The sequence below is a fragment of the Osmerus mordax genome, chromosome 22 (genome assembly GCF_038355195.1).
Source record: "Osmerus mordax isolate fOsmMor3 chromosome 22, fOsmMor3.pri, whole genome shotgun sequence".
In the NCBI taxonomy this organism is placed as follows: Eukaryota; Metazoa; Chordata; class Actinopteri; order Osmeriformes; family Osmeridae; genus Osmerus; species Osmerus mordax.
Window position 1 is genome coordinate 12619055 of NC_090071.1, and position 18702 is coordinate 12637756.

Below are 18702 nucleotides of genomic sequence, written 5' to 3' on the forward strand. Positions count from 1 at the left end.
GTTGACAGTTTGATTTCACAGTCTTACTTGTGGATCTTGGTGATGACAATGTTGCCCCAGTTGATGAAGGTGACCGTCTCCCCCTCGTGGAAGGTCTCGGCGTCTGCCCCCTCCACCAGCACCCTGGGCCCATACCACACCTCCTTCATCCCCACCTCGGTATTCTGGGGGGGACACACAGGACAGAGAAAGAGAGACACACATACAGACGAATGTCATTATGTACAGATGATTGGCACCCCTGGTAAAGATTAGTAAAAAAGTGTTGTCACCCAAAAATGTAATTTAGTTTAAAGGGGTCATATACTGATTTTAGGGATGGAACGGTACACTGAAGTCACGGTTCGGTTCATACCGTGGTTCAGACATCACGGTTCGGTACAACGGAGGGAAAAGCAAAACAAACCTGTTTTCTCTACAAGTGAATACGGGCGCATTGAAAATGACATGTAAATTCCGATTGCGTCAGTGATTTTTTTGGCCCTATTTGTATGTGTATCTAATGGCTGGTTAAGCACTGTAGGGAGAAGTTGGACAGTTTTTTTTGTCTCGTTCCAGTGATTGGCACACCTGGGAGATGGCGCCGGATATTTTTAGTCATTTAGCACACGCCAGATGCGTTATATGCGTTAGCATGTTAGATGTATTTCCACTCACATACCCCACAACTGCTGAACAACGCCGACACACAGTGCTGGTCTTATCCACCACTCTCCCGCCTGTACTACTGTAACTGAATGGGAAACCGAAATTTTCCCAAACTTGCGATCTTAAAGAGGCCGGCGGGTCCTCTATCTCTCGTGGGTCGCGAGATGGCTAGTGCTGCTAGCCATCTCTGACTCATCAGAGCTTCAGAGCTAAGGTGGGGCTACAGATAAGGTGTCCCTAAAGAACACGAGTATCTAACAGTAGTTCCGCATTACATTAATTAATTTGCACGCAAGTTTATTATTATTTTTTATTAAAAGGTGTGAATCTTCACTGATCTCCCGATTCGATTACGATTATCATGTCAGTGATTCGATTCGATTCCTCGATGCATCACGATGTGTCTACTACATTTTTCTATTAAAGCCATATAGGATATTTGACTTGACAGAATGCATTATGATACTGTATAGTTCAATATACAACCCCAATTCCCAAAAAGTTGGAACGGTGTGTAAAATAAAATAAAAAATAGAATACAATGATTTACAAATCTCAAACCCATGTTATTCACAATAGAACATATAAAACATGTCAAATGTTTAAACTGATGAAATGTAAAATTTTAAGGAAAAAATAAGGTCATTTTGAATTTGATGGCAGCAACACGTCTCAAAAAAGTTGGGACTGGGGCAATGAAAGTCTGGAAAAAGTAAGTGTTACTAAAAATAAACAGCTGGAGGAACATTTTGCAACTAACTAGGTTAATTTCAAACAGGTCAGTAACATGATTGGGTATAAAAAGAGTATCTTAGAGAGACAGAGTCTCTCAGAAGTAGAAGATGAGCAGAGGTTCACCAATCTGCAAAAACCTGCATCTACATATTGTGGAACCATTTCAGAATAATGTTCCTCAACGTAAAATTGCAGACTTTGAATATATCATTATCTACAGTACATAATATAATACAATTATTCTGAGAATCTGGAGAAATCTCTATGTGTAAGGGACAAGGGGGAAAATACATTCTGCATGCCTGTGATCTGCATGCACTCAGGAGGCACTGCATAAAAAAAACACACATGATTCTGTAATGAAAATCATTGCATGGGCTCAGAAACACCTCCAGAACTCATTGTCTGTAAACACAGTTTGCTGTGCCATCCACAAATGCAGGTTAAAGCTCTATCATGCAAAGAAGAACCCACACGTGAACATGACCCAGAATCACTGCCATCTTCTCTGGGCTAAAGCTAATTTAAAATGGACTGAGGCAAAGTGGGAAAACTGTTCTGTGGTAAGACAAATTTAAATTTGAAATAATTTTTGGAAACCTACTATTTTACAGCAGCAGTTTCAAATTGTGAGATTTGCATAGGAAAGAGGTGTTAATGGACTTTGAGGTTCACTGTATGTCCATTTTACCCACGGAACTGTCGTTATTCAACTATGACAAGGTAAACTCTGTTTTGCATTCAATGACCCCTTTAATGTCACAATCCAAACTTCAACATTTTTGGATAAAGAAAATAATTATAATAACAACAGCTATATAATAACATTTAATAATTGTTAAATATTTATCAGAGATGGGTACCTTGGGGTGTTTTGCCACTTCCTTCATCTCTTCCTGGGCCTCTGGGATGGAGACAGGAACCACATAGGACCCTGATAGTGCCGTGTATCTGGGGGCCACTGGATCAATTACCTACACACAGCGACACAAAGGGACACACACACAGAGACACACAGACAGACGGTCAGAGAGCGAAGACAATTTCATTATTGTTACTTACAGCCATGCATAAAAAATCTGCTCTAATGACAATCCACAGCTAAAGGCTTACGGTTCCCTCCTCCCTCTCTCCAACTCTAGTTGTCCGAGCTTGTCTACAGAGCCTGTAACATTGTATGTTCTGCTTTCCTTAAGTTAGAGAAGTACACACTGCCGGGGGTGAGAGTGGAGGTGGGATGACAAACTGAGGTAGAGAAGATGGATAGAGATGTTGAGAGATAAAGAGAGGTGACAGGAGAGAAAGAGATAGAAATAAAAAAGGACACACACAAAGAGAAAGAGACAGAAAGCGAGAGAACAGTGAAGGATTCCTCATTGACACTGCAGGTAAATGACTGTAGGCTGTATGAGGAGAAGAAGAGGAGGAGTAAGACAGGTAGAGGGAGAGAAGGAGAAGAGAATTGGAAGCACACTGAAGTAAGGATGAAGGGAGGACAGGATGAGAGAGGGAAGGGAAAGAGGAGGAGGAGTACCTTGATACAGCTAATTGGCAGCTTGGAAACAGAAAAGTGAGATGCAGTTTAATGTCAAACACAGAGAGGTCAGGGGTCAGGAGCCAAGACACACAAGATCAGACAGGATGGAAGAACATCTACAACACTTCCTCCCCTACATATAGGTCGTCCCACCCCCTGTCTAGGGCGGTGCTTTTTGATGACATCACCAAGCCAGATACAGCCAGATGTGTGGAGGGATTAATGAATGGCACTGACAGACAAAAGGGGTTGACATGAAACTGCAAAGAAGGGTGGGAAGAAGAAAGAGGGTGGGAGGGAGGAAAGGGAAGGAAGGTAGAGGAATTACAGCGGGAGGGGAAGCAGGGAAGGATAGTGCATAGGGATGCACCAAATAATTTGGCCGAAAGAGAGGTCGAAAATAGGCAGAAAATGTGAACCATGAACAGGGGCGGATCTACCGGGGTGGCATGGGGTGGCAACTGCCACCCTAAAAATAGCCTTGCCACCCCAGTTGACACCTTTGAAAACAAAGAAAAGTTGTGGCTCATTGGACATCTGTGAGAGCAAATTTCTAATATCCCACTGCAAGTGAATGCAGCACTAGACGACTCCAACCACCCTCCCCACTCCGCCGAGTCGGACATTTGCGAGAGCGAATTTCTAATATCCGAATGCAAGTAAATGCAGCACGAGACGACTCAATCCACCCTCCCCACACCTCCGACCGAAGTTGCTTTCATTTGAACACAAGGAAGGCTCAAACTGACCATAGAAGGCTCCAACTCAAGGAAGCAATCGTCGGCACGGACAGGCAGCAGACCACAACGGAGGAATAAGCAATTATCTATTACTGTAATGACTAAGAATAATTAGAAAAGTGCAGGGCTAACGGAGTTGCAACGTTAGTTTTCCTGTTGAATTGAGGTTAATAACGTTAACTCGTGAATCCTTTGGGAAAGCAACAACAAAGATGACAGTGATAAAGTTGGTTTGAAGTTCGATATTCAACAGATATTCAGACGCCCAGTATTGTGTTATTTTAACCAGTGTTTAGCACCGCTACGACCGGCCGCTTAGCCAATGCTTTTGGCTGCCTAAACAATGCGTATGTTTAGGGACCATCAACAAATTTCAAAAGTCAATAGCTTTTCAACAACATGAACTATTATCGTAAAAATAATGTTAAACTGTTGAAGACGTATGCATGCTACACAGCCTTTATTTTGTTCATTTTCATCTCAGGTTATAAAATATATATATATATATATATATATATATATATATATATATATATATATATATATATATATATATATATATATATATATATTAAATATTATCTCAGACACTTCTGCCACGGGGTGCCACCCCTCAAAATCTCCTGCCACCCTCTTGCCACGCCATGAATATTTTTCTAGATCCGCCCCTGACCATGAATATCTGCTCAGATTTCACTCTCGTTTGATCTGCCATTATCACAGGACTGAAGTAAAGTTAGTTTCATTTTGGATATTTGACAGATATTCCCTATTAGTTTTCCTTACGTCCGCTAACGGTAGTTTGGACCATCAAGTTACAAGTTGTTTTATTAAAATATCAATAGCTCTTTATCAAAAAAAAAAAAAAAAACTAACTCAAAAGTTAACTTTCTACATGAACCAATTACAATGACACATGTCCCTTTGGTTTGTCCATTTTCATCTCACATTTTTATGTCAATATTTTTTACATTTTAAGTTCCATAGCTCCTAGGTCATGTGACCGACTAATCTCAAACTATTTTAAGACTATCAGTGAATGAGCCTTATATAATACACACCCATTAGATCAATTTTCATCTCAAGTGATTGAGCATAAATATTTCAAATCATCATGTCAGCGGTGTGGAAAAACGTCAAAAATCTCAGGGGAAATTTCAAGAGGGGGTACGGTAATATTAAAAAGTCTTATATTAATACATTTATAAAAAGAGTATTATTCTTTTATAAAGTCACTTTTGGTTAAGTCCAGAATTTTTTGTTTAGTTTCTGGCCCAGAATTTATTTAGGTGCATCCCTAATAGTGGTCTGTGGAGGTTAACTAAAATGATTGTGCACTGTTAGGGATGGTGGTGAAAGCAAAGCACTGGGTGAACAGCATGTCTAATTCAGCCCTACAGGAGCATGAACAGCATGACAAATAGAGGGATGAAAGCTGTGTCAGTGAATTTTGTGTGTGTGTTTCTAGGCTTGCTTATGTGTGTGTATTTTCTGTATGTATGTATGTATGTATGTATGTATGTATGTATGTATGTATGTATGTATGTATGTATGTGTCTGTGTTTTTCCCCAAGAACTCAGCTAAGGGCAATCAAATGCACATGAGAATCGATTAGTGCTGGAAGGGATAGAAAATGGTGCTGGAGCCAACTACAAAAGAGAATTTAGAGAAAGCAGACGAAAGAGGAATAGCAAGAGCTAGAAAAGTTAGTGGTTAGACGGAGGGTATGTATGTATGTATGTATGTATGTATGTATGTATGTATGTATGTATGTATGTATGTATGTATGTATGTATGTATGTATGTATGTATGTGTCTGTGTTTTTCCCCAAGAACTCAGCTAAGGGCAATCAAATGCACATGAGAATCGATTAGTGCTGGAAGGGATAGAAAATGGTGCTGGAGCCAACTACAAAAGAGAATTTAGAGAAAGCAGACGAAAGAGGAATAGCAAGAGCTAGAAAAGTTAGTGGTTAGACGGAGGGGCAGAGAGAAAGAGAGAAGGGGGGAAACCATGCAAGCTGTACATCTTACTCCCTGCCTCTTTGTATAAACAGGATGCAGAAAGTCTGTAGGTTTTCACTCTACACTAACCATAAGGAAGGAAGAAATGAAAAAGAGGAGAGGAGAACATTACCTTTTTGTTGAAAGCCCAGATCTTATCCCACTCCATGTTGACTACTGATCTGGATCCACCCTGGAGGGAGGGAAAAGAGTAGAAAACATACACACTTTACTACTATGGAACTTCAAATGGGTGTAAAGATCACAGTCAGGCACACACACATACACACCTGGGCTGCAATGAACTGTTTGAGGCCCTCGACGGTCATGCCCCTGCGGAGGACTCCTCTAACGGTGGGGAACCGGGGGTCGTCCCTAGAGATCACACAAGGTCAGCATCACCATTCATCATTATCATCCTCAAAAATAATAACTACATGTTTACTGTGTTATTTATTCCCTCCATCCATACCTTCTTCCTCCATCCAATTCTCTTTTCTTCCCTCCATCCAGCCATTTCCTTCTATTGCCATCCAGGCATCCCTGCCTTCCTCCCCTATGAGTTCTTACTGACCTACCCTCCCTCTCTAAATGTATCCATCCACTTCACCATCCCATCGCCCCCTCCCTCTCCTCTCATTCCATCCCTCCCTCCGCCCCCAGCAGCTTCCATGCTTTCCTCACCATCCGTCCACGTAGCCCTGGTCTACGAACCAGGTGAGCTTCCTCTTGGAGAGCACGGTGTTGTTGAGGTTGAGCCTGGCGTACTCCCAGATGTAGGGTTTCCTGATGCCCAGGGCTTCGATCATCCAGTAGAACTGGTCGTCTCTGTCGTGATACTCCGTGGTCCTCAGGGCATGGGTCACCCCCTCCACGCTGTCCACAATGGGGCACGCAAAGTCGTAGGTGGGGTACACTCTAGAGACAGGGGAGGGGGGTTATAATCTAAAATATAGCTGCAAGCAGCGATGCGGGTTCCTCCGCAAAATTGAAAAATATAAAAATGTACATTGTAGAAGATCAAGAGTTGGACAAGAGAGCAAAATTACTTCATGTTGACCAACGACAACAGGCTGAATGGAGATTCAAACTCAAGAGCATGAGGTTGCAAGTCAGCCTCTGCTACACATCAACTGTTGAGAGTTTTATGAATAGCCATATTGTCTTGTACTTTTCCTATAAAAATGGGTTGACTGGGTTGCTGCTGTAAAGAATAGCTTACTCAGTTTTTTTTAAAAGGTTGTTTGGGGTGCCATAACTTGTCATGGAAGGGAATTTTAAATCATGCCTAGCATCAGTGGCGATGTGTCCTGGCTTAGGTTACTGAAATGAATTTGCGCAACAGGAAAGGGATCCACCTGAACAATCAATATACTTCATTAGAGATAACCATTAGAGTTATCTCTACCATGCGTAGACTACAAGTAGCTAGCTACTGTGGTGAACCTGGCTTGTTTTGCAGTGGTTTACACAGTCTCGCTAAACATTTACATTTAGCAGACGCTCTTATCCAGAGCGACTTACAGTAAGTACAGGGACATTCCCCCGAGGCAAGTAGGGTGAAGTGCCTTGCCCAAGGACACATTACTAGCCCGATTCCCTCACCGCTCAGCCACCTGACTCTAAACAGATGATCGAGTGTTGTTATGGGCTCAAATAAACACTCATTGCTATGTTTTACAACTGGAGGTTTGACCGGAAGACTAGAAACCGTTCTGTCAAAAAAGAAATTGCCTTTGACTGGTTAAACCCTTTGTTTACCAGCACAACATCTCATCCAATTGAGACATTCCCAGTTCTGGGGCCTCATGTATAAAGGATTGCGCAGCTTTCATACCAGAAGATGGCGTACGGCCAAAACTCGAAAAGTACCTACGCACAGAAATATTCACATGTATAAAACCGGTCGTACACCAGGTCCTGCGCACCTTTCCTTTATAAATCACAATCAACGTGAGATTGACCGCACGTGAACGAGCCACTGACCCCACCTTGCCTCCTCCCATAAATGAATATGCAGATAGCCTATAAATGCGCTCCTGAGGTAATTTCTTTGTCTGAATTACCGTATTTCTTCGAATAAACGCCGCCCTCAAATAAACGCTGCACCAAAAATGAACGTTATTTAATAAACGCTGCAGCGTTTATTCGAAGAAATACGGTGACTGTGAGATCGAGGTTCTGACAACAGAGGTGGAGGCGAGAAAATGTGTCCCGTTTGTCGGCCTGTCATCAGGTATTAGCGACAAAAGAAAGTGGGCGGAGTGGAAAACTGTCACTATTTGCGCCCCTTCTTGTTTTTAACCTGTAGCACTTTAAGATTTAGCTAAATGTAAAGTGCATTACAAATAAAATCATTATTATTATTATTATTATAGGGCCATCAATGATGTGGGTTCCCACCACTTGAGTTGTGCTGTTCCTTGTTTTTCTGTTGTTGACTGTTTTGTATTTTGTTTTACTGTGTATTTTATAGTGTTTTTTAAAATGTATTTGGATGACTGTTTTTGTGCTTTTGTTCGGCACCTCGGTCAGCCTTGCTGTGTTGTGAGTGTGCTTTATAAATAAAATTTACTTACTTCAGAAAACCGGACCATGGCAGAAATTAAGAAGAAATGGTCCAATGTAAAACTTTTAATGAAGAAACGAGTGGTGGCGTATCGTAACAGCATGGCAGCTAAAGGGTTAGCGTGACATGCATTTCCTGAGTGATTTTGTCGTTCGTTTGATACCCTCAAGTTTGACATGTTATTAAGTGGTGGCGGATTAAACAGAAGGCTATATAGCATTTCCCGTTTTGGGTTTTGGCATTTTGATGTGATCATCCACATTAATGATCGAACTTTTATTTTTATGTTTTTTGAATAGTCAACGTCATAAACGTAGTAGTGGAAACTTTATTTTGTAATGTTTGGTGAGTTTCGGCACTTTTCAGTTAGAATTCGCCACGTTACAGAGCCAGACAAGACTTTGCGGACGGCCCGCACATTCTCACGTCAAGTAAATCTTTATACATCACAAAGTGTGCGTGAAAGCCAGCGTACGCAAGCTTTTTAACCGCCGTTAACGCAAACCCATTTTAACGGCGTAAATGTTTTTATCGCAAGATTAACGTTCTTTTTGGCCTAGCAAACTTTGTTGTTTTTTTCACATGCTGTTGCAAAGGTTGCAACAACTACTGACGTTAGAAAAACTACAACACCACACCGGATCTAGCTAGACAGGAAACAAAACAACAGGCACGCCGCACACACTTGTTTGGGCCGGCTAAAGAGTAGTAGGTTAACGTTACGTTTTGAGTGGATGACCTTGAAATTCCCTTCCATGACAAGTTATGGCACCCCAAACAACCTTTTTAAAGCAGTATGAGTAAGTTATTCTTTACAGCAGCAACCCAGTCATCCCGTTGTCCCGTTTTTTGGTCCCATATATAAATATGACTAAATTACAGCTGTTTGAACTTTAACCAAATCTGACAATGCTTTCCATTGGAGAAATGTCTTATTTTCTGATACAAAAACTGAACTAATAAATGTTTATGTCTGTGAATGGCTTAGTAGGATGACACGCAGTGCTGACGTGCGAAGGGTGGTGGGTTCTAATCCAGTCAGAGGTATAAACATTTTTTTATTTTTTTATTCTGACAGAAATTACATTTTCAAGTCTTCTGGGTAATCCCAGTGTAACTATCTATTATGTCAATTTGACAACATTTTGCCATTTTGAAAGAGGAATCCGCCATTGCTGCTTGCAGCTATATTTAGAATTTACATGTAGTCATTTAGCAGACGCTATTAGACGCAGACGTTCTTAGAATTTGGTTTTGTATCTTACTGTTAATTTTATATTTTAGTACTTTTTATTTTTATTCTTTTATTCTGATTATCTACCTCCTAACCCCTCCACCCCCCCCCCTCACCCATTCCCTATCCCCCCACCCCCACCTCCCCACCTCACCTGTAAGTGCTTCCTGTACGGGGGTGGGGGGTGTTCTTGCAGCGGTACAGAGTGGGGTCCCTCATGCAGCCATTGTTGGAGGACATGTCGATCTTGGCCCTCATGCAGCATTTCTGTCCGTACTCTGTAGCTGCCTTCATCTCCTCCCACATCTTCAGGTTCTGCTCCACCGCTGGGGGAGATAGGTGTGAGGGTTGGGGACGAGGAGAGAGGAAAGTGTGTGGGGGATGGATCCTTTAGACCAGCCATCCCAAACTTCCAGCCCGCGGGCCACTTCCGGCCCCCCTCCCCACTACATAATGCCGAAAATATAATATAAAATTATAATATTTTTTTTTAAAGATTTATATTTGTAAAAAAAATATATATATTCCGCGGACCGGAAGTGGCCTGTGGGCCGCCAGTTTAAGATCCATGCTTTAGACAGTCATTTTGCGCCACGGGATTCCATACATACCTCGCCCCCACCTCTCTCTCTCAAATACCTCGATCGGTTCCTCCCTCTCTCTCACACACTTTCTTATTCTATCTCCTGCAAACACAGTTCTCTCGACAAACAGACACACGCCGTCGCCCCCCCCTGCTTACAGTTGCTGCGGTGTTTGGACTCCACACGCTGCTCCCTCTCCTGCTTCATCTGCTCCGGGGGCGTGTCATCTATGTAGGCCTTGCCCTCCTTCAGCAGCTTCTCGGCCATGTTCTGGATCTTTGGGAAATGGTCACTGGTGTAGGTGAACTGGTCTGGCTTGATCTGGAGCTGGGACACATCCTCCAGGATTACCTGGAAGGAAGAAAAGAAAGAAAGGAGGGAGGGAGGGAGGGAGGGAGGGAGGGAGGGAGGGAGGGAGGGAGGGAGGGAGGGAGGGAGGGAGGGAGGGAGGGAGGGAGGGAGGGAGGGAGGGAGGGAGGGAGGGAGGGAGGGAGGGAGGGAGGGAGGGAGGGAAATTGAAAAGGGAGAAGAGAGAAGGACAGAAAGAATGAAAGAATGAAAGGAGGAAGAAAGACACATTTAGACCCTGGACGAACAAGTATTGCATGAGTAAAACTGGTATCGTTAGTTGTGATAAACATCTACAAGCAATCTAGTGTGTCAGCGTTTCTCTCCATGCACCACCTTCTCAAAGTCTTCCTTCTCCTTCTCGGGGTTGGTATCGTCAAAGCGCATGATGAGTTTGCCTTTGAAGGTGACCTGGTAGTGCTGGTTGAGCAGGGCTGCCTTAGCATGGCCAATGTGCAGGTACCTGAGACAGAACATAGGGTGGAGAACATAATATGTAGCAGACTCTAAAAAGATTTTCATACATATTATATAAAGAAAATTATATTTTTAGTTGTTGTTTTTTTTTTACTCTGAGTGTGAGTGTACACATGCAAACTGCAGTAGCGCCTCACCCACTGGCCTCTGGGGGGAAACGAACCACCACCTTGCCCATCTCAGCTCCAGGCAGCTCCACAAACTTCCCCAGGTCCTGCTTTTTCTCCCTCTCCTCCGACTGGGCAACACACAGCAAGGAGGTCAGGGGGGGGGGGGGGGGGGAGGGGGGGGGTGGTACTCTGCATCAACAGAACTCCTACAACAAGTAGGAGATTACAACTAGTCCTGAACTACATGAGTACTTTTTAGTTCTTCTAAGTGGGACTAAAAAGTTATGTCCCACAGGGCTCCAGACTAACATTTTACTAGGAGCACTTTAGCCCCTAACTGAAAAAAATTGGGGCACAGGCAGAAAATGTTGGGGTGCACACCTTAAATCAACCTTCAACGCAATTTTTCATATTTTCCCAATTTTAAATGTATTACTGATAATGTGCAGTTTTATTTTCTGATTCTGATTCTATTTTAGTTCACAGTAGGGCTGTGTGATATGACCAAAATCTCATATCCTGACAACAATACATATAACATATAATCCTCTCCCACAACTGGTCTCCTCAGTTCCCATACAGATCTTTATTAAAAGAAGAGGGGATGCTACAGAGTGGTAAACATGGCCTTGTCCCAACCTTTTTGAGACATGTTGCTGCCATCAAATTCAAAATTACCTTATTTCTTCCTTAAAATGGTACACTTCATCAGTTTAAACATTTGATATGTTTTCTATGTTCTATTGTAAATCACATATGGGTTTATGAGATTTGCAAATCATTGTATTCAGGGTTTTTTTTTGTTTTGTTTTTTTACACAACGTCCCAACTTTTTGGGAATTGGGGTTGTAAAAAACAAAGCTGTTTGCTAAAAGGGAGAAATGTGCCAACCTACCGTCTTTCCAACTCCTACAGGAGCATTTGTGCAACTGCAAATAACTTTTAATTTGTCTACAAAATGCTTGCTAATTGCACAGTAGTATTTGCCTGCTGTGGAGCTGATACAGTGACTGGTCCATTGTTCTATCCAACGACTGCCAATTAAACTTAATCGTTAGATTCTTAACTTTAATGCAGATTTTAGATTATTAGCAGTCAATCACTCCCTTTGTGAAACACCCGAGCTAGACACACGAGTGTAGATGACGTTACCCACGCAGTTGAATAATCACTTGCGGACCCTCCCACCTCACACACGTTGGCCAAGTCTGTCAGACTCGTTCCCTCCTCGTTTTTCAACATGAAAAAATGAAAGCCCTGTCCCAACTAAACTCTCAAATCAGGGATTTGTATCTATCTAGGGAGATGTCTTTTCTTTCTACAGCTAAATGGATCTTTACCTCAATTAACTCGGGGGGGGGGGGGAATAGTGTACTCACAGAGCAGCATGTGGGGAGCTTGCTGCTGGCCCACTTGTTTCCCACAGAGGAAAAAGGCTCCTGAGATCCCAGGAAGTAGAACCAGCGTCTCACATGAGAGAACGACTTAACCTGGCTCTGCCACTCAGCATTACCTGGAAGAGGGAGGTCGCAGAAAGAGAAAAGGAGAGAGAGAGAAGACAATAGAGAGCATGAGCGGTCGAGACAGCCCTTTCGCCGTCGTGATGCAGCACTGCATAAATATAGAAACGCAAACACATCTACACAGACCTTTAAGTGATGCCCACACACTCAGGTCTGCCAGAGTGAGGCTGTGCCCCACCAGGAAGGTCCGCAGTGCCAAGGCCTTGTCCAGCTCAGCTAGGGCTACTGCTAGACTAGACTGACCACACACACGGCTGGCACCGAACTCCAGCCAGTGGTCCACCTGAAAACACACACAGACACAAACAGGCAGGCATTAGAACACACGTGCACGGAAATTTGTGGAAATCCTAATACTGTACTATGCTTATATGGTGCTTTTATAGAGATAGGCTACTAGGCATGTAAGCCATAACCCTTGAACTTGATGGTAGAGAAGTAAGTTTCTGATAGTCTACAGTAGACAGTTACCTCAGTGTGCTCCATTACGTTGGAGCCATAAAGGCCCATGCTGGGGGCTGCACGGGCCAGGTAGCGCATGATGGAGTTAGCATCACTGAACTGGACTAAACTGGAGAGATGGAAGGGAGAGAAGGAGAGGGGGTTGGGGGGGTTCCATTAGCCCTCTCAAAGCAAAACCTCAACCAGCTGCTAATCAATCAGAAGATGCTACCTACACAGGATCACACTACCAGGAGAAACATTATTATTTTGTAATTTTTTTATGAACCCACTCACTCTGAAATGTGGAGTTTGGTCTCTTTGCCCTCTGTCACAGACACGTTCATGATGCCTTTGACGTGCTCAGCTGTCAACAGTGCCCCTGCAGGGTAGGAGGGAAGCAACACCTCTATCAAGTGTCATGCCTTCTAGGCAGCGCCATTGGCTGTGTGTGTGTACGTGTAAGTGTGTGTGTGTGTGTGTGTGTGGGGGGGGGGGGGGGGGTGTACCAGTAAATAAAAAAGACATAGGGTTATATTTCACTTCAATAATAACAAAACCTAATTTAAGGATATCTACACGTGAAATGGACCAACGTTTTCAATAGGTTCAAAGTGAAAGTAGAAAACTTATGTAGGACTTGATGAAACGAGTAAATAACTTGTTGTTGTTGAAGAAGGGTTTTGTTTAGCTTTTTGTAATAGCTGGCACAGAACATAAAGTACTAAGGTAAAAACACCTAGGTCAGTGGTTCCCAATCCTGGTCCTAGGGCCCCCTTGCCCTGCATGTTTTAGACGTTTCCCTGCTCCAACACACCTGGGGGGTATTCCAGAAAGCAGGTTATGCAACATAACCGGGTAAATTAACCCACCAGCTGATTCACAATGTTGCAGCAATTTACTGGCAATGTTGCTACAAAGCTGGGTGTCAGTTGGGGAGTTAACTTACCCGGGTATGTCACATAACCTGCTTTCTGGAATACCCCCCTGATTGAAAGGAATGGGTCGTTATCAGGCTTCTGTTGAGCTTGATAATTACCCATTTATTTGAATCAGGTGTGTTGGAGTAGGGAAATGTAATCTGTAATCTAAAACATGCAGGGCAGGGGGGCCCGAGGACCAGGATTGAGAACCACTGACCTAGGTAGTCATACGCTAACTGCTACTTTCACGTTGCTTGCATCAGCCAGTTGTACCAGGCAGATACACACGATGGTGCTGTTTGACTCGCTAATTAAGATAGCCACACGCAATGTTGGAGCTATCGGGTTAGCCGGCAAGCCTTGTCGTTAAACATTGATTCCTGTGTTTTGATACCCACCATTTTAAGTAACGAATTCATCCGTTAATATAGACAGCATCCACCCAAGTGAAATTGCATGATTTTTTTTACTGCCTGCGAGCAAGCTTCAGCAGCTCTGACTTACAGCAAATGTGCCACGATGGCAAGCTAGGCTAATGACAGTCAATAGGTGATGTTATTGAATTGAGATTGAAACGTTTTTACATGCATAGACATTAATTCGACCAGTACTGTACACTATACAGTCTAATAACCATACTCACCTATAGGAGGGTTGCTAGAGTTTACGGTAAGATTAAACGCCATGTTTTCTACTCCCTATGAGTTTGCCAAGGCTCTCGAAGATCCAAAACCCTTACCAGCGCTCCAGACTCGCTACCACACCGCTTTCGGTTCTTCTTCGTAGCGCTTTACACTTGTGTAAGCGCTCAGGGATGTGCTACTAGTAGCTCAACATCGCCACCGTTATGATAGTGTATGGCAAGCAGTTTTACAATTAGTGGCCGAGAGGTAATAGTGGCGTACACCAAGCATTCTTTGTTTCACGTGTTGTTGTTTTAACTTTTTTATATGTATGTTGTAACTATAACATTTTATCGTAATATAACAGTTACTGTAATGGATTCAGATTTGTTTTAATGCCTTTGGAATTAAGAAGGAGGCAATTGATGGGAAACTGTTGGGCTAATCTGCAGGGACACAAAGTTTGTAAACCCAATAAAGGAGTGCGTGGTACGACGGAGCGTTAGGGAGACAATAGGGGGAAAAAGATGGAGGAAGATTTTTATTTTATTTTTTACATGTCGAGAATAAAGTCAATGAATAGAATAAAGTTGAAATACTTTTTCGAGAATAAAGTCGAAATACTTTTTCGAGAATAAAGTCGAAATGTCGAAAATAAAGTCAACATGACGAGAATAAAGTTGAAATACTTTTTCGAGAATAAAGTCGAAATGTCGAGAATAAATTCAACATGACGAGAATAAAGTTGAAAATACCATTTCGAGAACAAAGTCGACATGTTGAGAAAAACTTGACATTTCAAGAATAAGTCGGACTTTTGAGAATAAACCAAACTAGCTTTACCTATTCTTCTACAAAATGCCTTGTGAAGTATGGAACGCCGAGTTAGTCAAAATTAAATAGGTAAATAAATAAATACATACATAAATAAATATGGCTATGAAAAAAATTCTGAAAAAAAAAAGATGTCAATAAATATATAAATATAGCATTATATAATTATATAGCTGAATCCATTTACCGACATCAATAAATAAATACATTTATTTATTTCAAAATGACATTTTTGCAAAGACAACATTTATTTATTTCATGGGACTTTTATTTCCTAATGCCACATTTATTTATTTTATGAGACTTTTCCACACCACATTTATTTCCACATAAATTTCCACACCACATTTATTTCTGTGCTGTATTTATTTCCGATCTCACATGCAAACGAGAGGGGCGTGGTTATCTTCAGACCAACGCAGCTGCACACAAGATCGAAGGCAGATAGGGACACCTAGATTCGATAGATGATGGAAGACATTAGTCGTGTCAGACAGTGGCGAAAATCTGCTGTCAACTTTGGGGGGGACAATTATATGACATTTTCTCAAGAGCAATTTCTGAGGGGGACACCAAAATGACTGCTGTAACACAGCCTACATTGTAAAATGTTAAATGTATATTGAGGAACCATAATTAATACTCCTGGATCATTTATAGTTAGTAACTGAAGGGTTGTCTCAACTTGTTCAAATGTAGTTATAATAGTGTTTCTTATCAGTCAAGTATGAATGCAGGTGTACAGTATTTACAACCAGCAATACCAAGAAAGGCCAGTATGTACTGTACACTGTATGGGTGCAGTTTATGTAATTACAATGGGCATGGTGCAGTCTCATCTAAAATAATCTCAATTGAACCATCATAAAGTCGGGGGAAATCGCAAAACCATTTCTCTTGAAATGTCAACACTTTGTTGGCAAGAGTCTGAGGTTCTATAAATTGTGGGTGTGGCTGATATGGTTCTGTGCCACCACTGAGGTGACTAGACAGTGCTGTGCCACTGTCTCCTATACTGGTGCTGCTGGCAAAAAGGTTGACCCCCGGTCCTGCCATGGCTGTGACACTATCATCTGAAGTCTCTCCCTGGCTCTTTCCCTTTCACCACCCTCACTGACTCACAGTCTGTCTCCTAGAAAAGAAATAAGATGTTTGCCATCCTCCTAACTACCAGTACCCAATACTACACAATTAATCACAACAACAATACCATTGCCTCAAATTAATCTTGGTTCAGTCACCAGTTTAAGTAGAGAGTGGGGGTATCCATGGCATTGTCCAATTATGTCCCTATTTTACAAGTCTAAAGAAGAGAACCCATCATGTTGCCAAACAAGAGACTCAACAAACTTATTTTAGCACATTTCACATAATTTTTATGAACATTTTATCAACTAGTCTTTGAAATTAGGCCACTAGGGTTCTTTCTTTGCGTTTTGGTGTCCTCAAATGCTCTGATGTCCGTCATTCTTTTTTCTGCAATTTTTCTACCATGCTGGCCGCACACACAATGTACAGGTTATTTACAGTAGGAGATGGGCTTTTACCATTTATTACCATTCTTCTAGAATAGGCTTCGATCTACCAGGTAGCTAGACAGTCAGTTAGGAAAGGTGAAACGGATTGCATTGACAGCTGGATTGACAGCTGTATGAGTTCACCCTTTACACAACGCAAACTGCAACCTTTTGTCATTTTAATATAATTCATGTTTTGGTTTTATATTTGGCTGGCTTCCCAGAATAGCTGAATATGCAGCTAGCGAGCCCCAATTCCGTTTGTGTGGTATTTGCCATCATCTTTGTTATACAGCCAGTTTACTCCAGATCGGCACACAGATGCTTCAAAGTCCCTAGAGACGATTTAGCTTTTGCAATGAGACCATTTAAGATAATTATGACAATGGTAGAATATAGTATAGTTCTGTTCAGTATCGCTAAGCATGGCAAATGGATTTAGAAGAACTACAATATCCGTGCTGATCTTGGATTAAATTGACGATAGCAAAGTTTCCATCTTTTGACGACGCCAAATGGAATAGTGCTAGCTAATGTTTTCTCTATCGGTTTGTTTGCTAGCTATGCAAATGCAGCTAGCTTAGTGTGTGTGAACCCTGCCAACATAGTGAAATCGCTATGGTGCGATTAACTGGATTAATTTCACGTTAGCCACGTGCATTTCAAATGGTAGACACCCAAGTCACCTTGTCAGATATTACAACTACTTACTGGACATCAGCCACCAACGACACAAACAGATACTGTCCGATTTTCACACTCGCACCTGCATCACTGCTGAGGGCTGGGGCTGTGGATCAAACCATTGTGGGACCAAGGGCGGGGTTTGAAATATTTTTTAACTTCAAAAAGCGCCATTGTGTCCATAATCAGCAAAGCGCTTTCATTGCATATTATCAATGTTGTTGAAATTACATAGTTATGTTTACAGTGATTTATTGGGGGGGACAAATCATATTTTTCCCAGGATTGGGGGGGTCGTGTCCCCCCTGTCCCCCCCGGGATTTCCGCCCATGGTGTCAGAGAACGCATGCTGGCCTTATTGATCAAATTGATCAGCATGGCTTGTCAGGATGTATTATTTTGGCACACATTGTAGATTTTGTAGAGGTACTTGGGCGGATAAGTGCTCTACAGAACAATAATTTCAGAATTGATTTCATAGCCATATTTATTTATGTATGTATTTATCTATTTATTTACCTATTTATTTATTTATTTAATTTTGACTAACTCGACGTTCCATACGAATCGGTTTTAATAACAAGGAAATTCTTTCTATTTTAGCGCAAACACAGTATGGTGATAAGTATTGAAGAGATTGTGCCGAAAATTTCGCCTGTTCAGAAGGAGAAACCACACGAAGTTGGAAGAGGTGGCTGTATTCCTGCAAATTGAAATAGCTAGCTAGAAATTGACAGATGCAAGGGTAGGCCTACCTATCGATGGTTAAAAGGCAGAAATAGCCTATACGCTACTACTCCGATTCCATTACGGACAGACAGACAAACGGATTCGTTGAATGTATAGTACTCCGAAAGCTGTGGGTGCTGAAAAAAAATGGATCCAAAATAATTTGAGCCTATCAAATTCGAGACGAAAAATTTAGAGCTTAAAAAATTCCGATTGTAACATCCGGGATACCAAGGATAGGTAGAGCAATGGAGTAATAGAGAAGAGAAAACGCATGATCACTACCAGGGAAAACCACCATGCTTCAGTGAGTCCGATGTGATCAAATATTGAATTAAAGCTCGATTGCTCTAGCTATCCTTGGTATCCCGGATGTTACAATCTGAATTTTTTAAGATCTACATTTTTCGTCTCGAATTTGATAGGCTCGAATTATTTTGG

At 42.0% G+C, this 18702-nt stretch overlaps 1 protein-coding gene across 1 annotated transcript in view; it reads right to left on the reverse strand.

Annotated features, from left to right (window-relative positions):
- Nucleotides 1–14656, reverse strand: part of eprs1 (glutamyl-prolyl-tRNA synthetase 1) — a 33281-nt gene extending 18625 nt beyond the window's left edge. The window contains 14 exon segments of the mRNA XM_067260535.1: nucleotides 28–164; nucleotides 2247–2357; nucleotides 5799–5858; nucleotides 5956–6040; nucleotides 6350–6583; nucleotides 9623–9794; nucleotides 10211–10403; nucleotides 10737–10863; nucleotides 11015–11115; nucleotides 12367–12500; nucleotides 12637–12793; nucleotides 12982–13081; nucleotides 13249–13333; nucleotides 14518–14656. Of these exon segments, the coding sequence (XP_067116636.1) occupies nucleotides 28–164; nucleotides 2247–2357; nucleotides 5799–5858; nucleotides 5956–6040; nucleotides 6350–6583; nucleotides 9623–9794; nucleotides 10211–10403; nucleotides 10737–10863; nucleotides 11015–11115; nucleotides 12367–12500; nucleotides 12637–12793; nucleotides 12982–13081; nucleotides 13249–13333; nucleotides 14518–14560 (1739 nt within the window). The 5' untranslated portion in view covers nucleotides 14561–14656.
- Between the last annotated feature and the right edge of the window lie 4046 nt (nucleotides 14657–18702).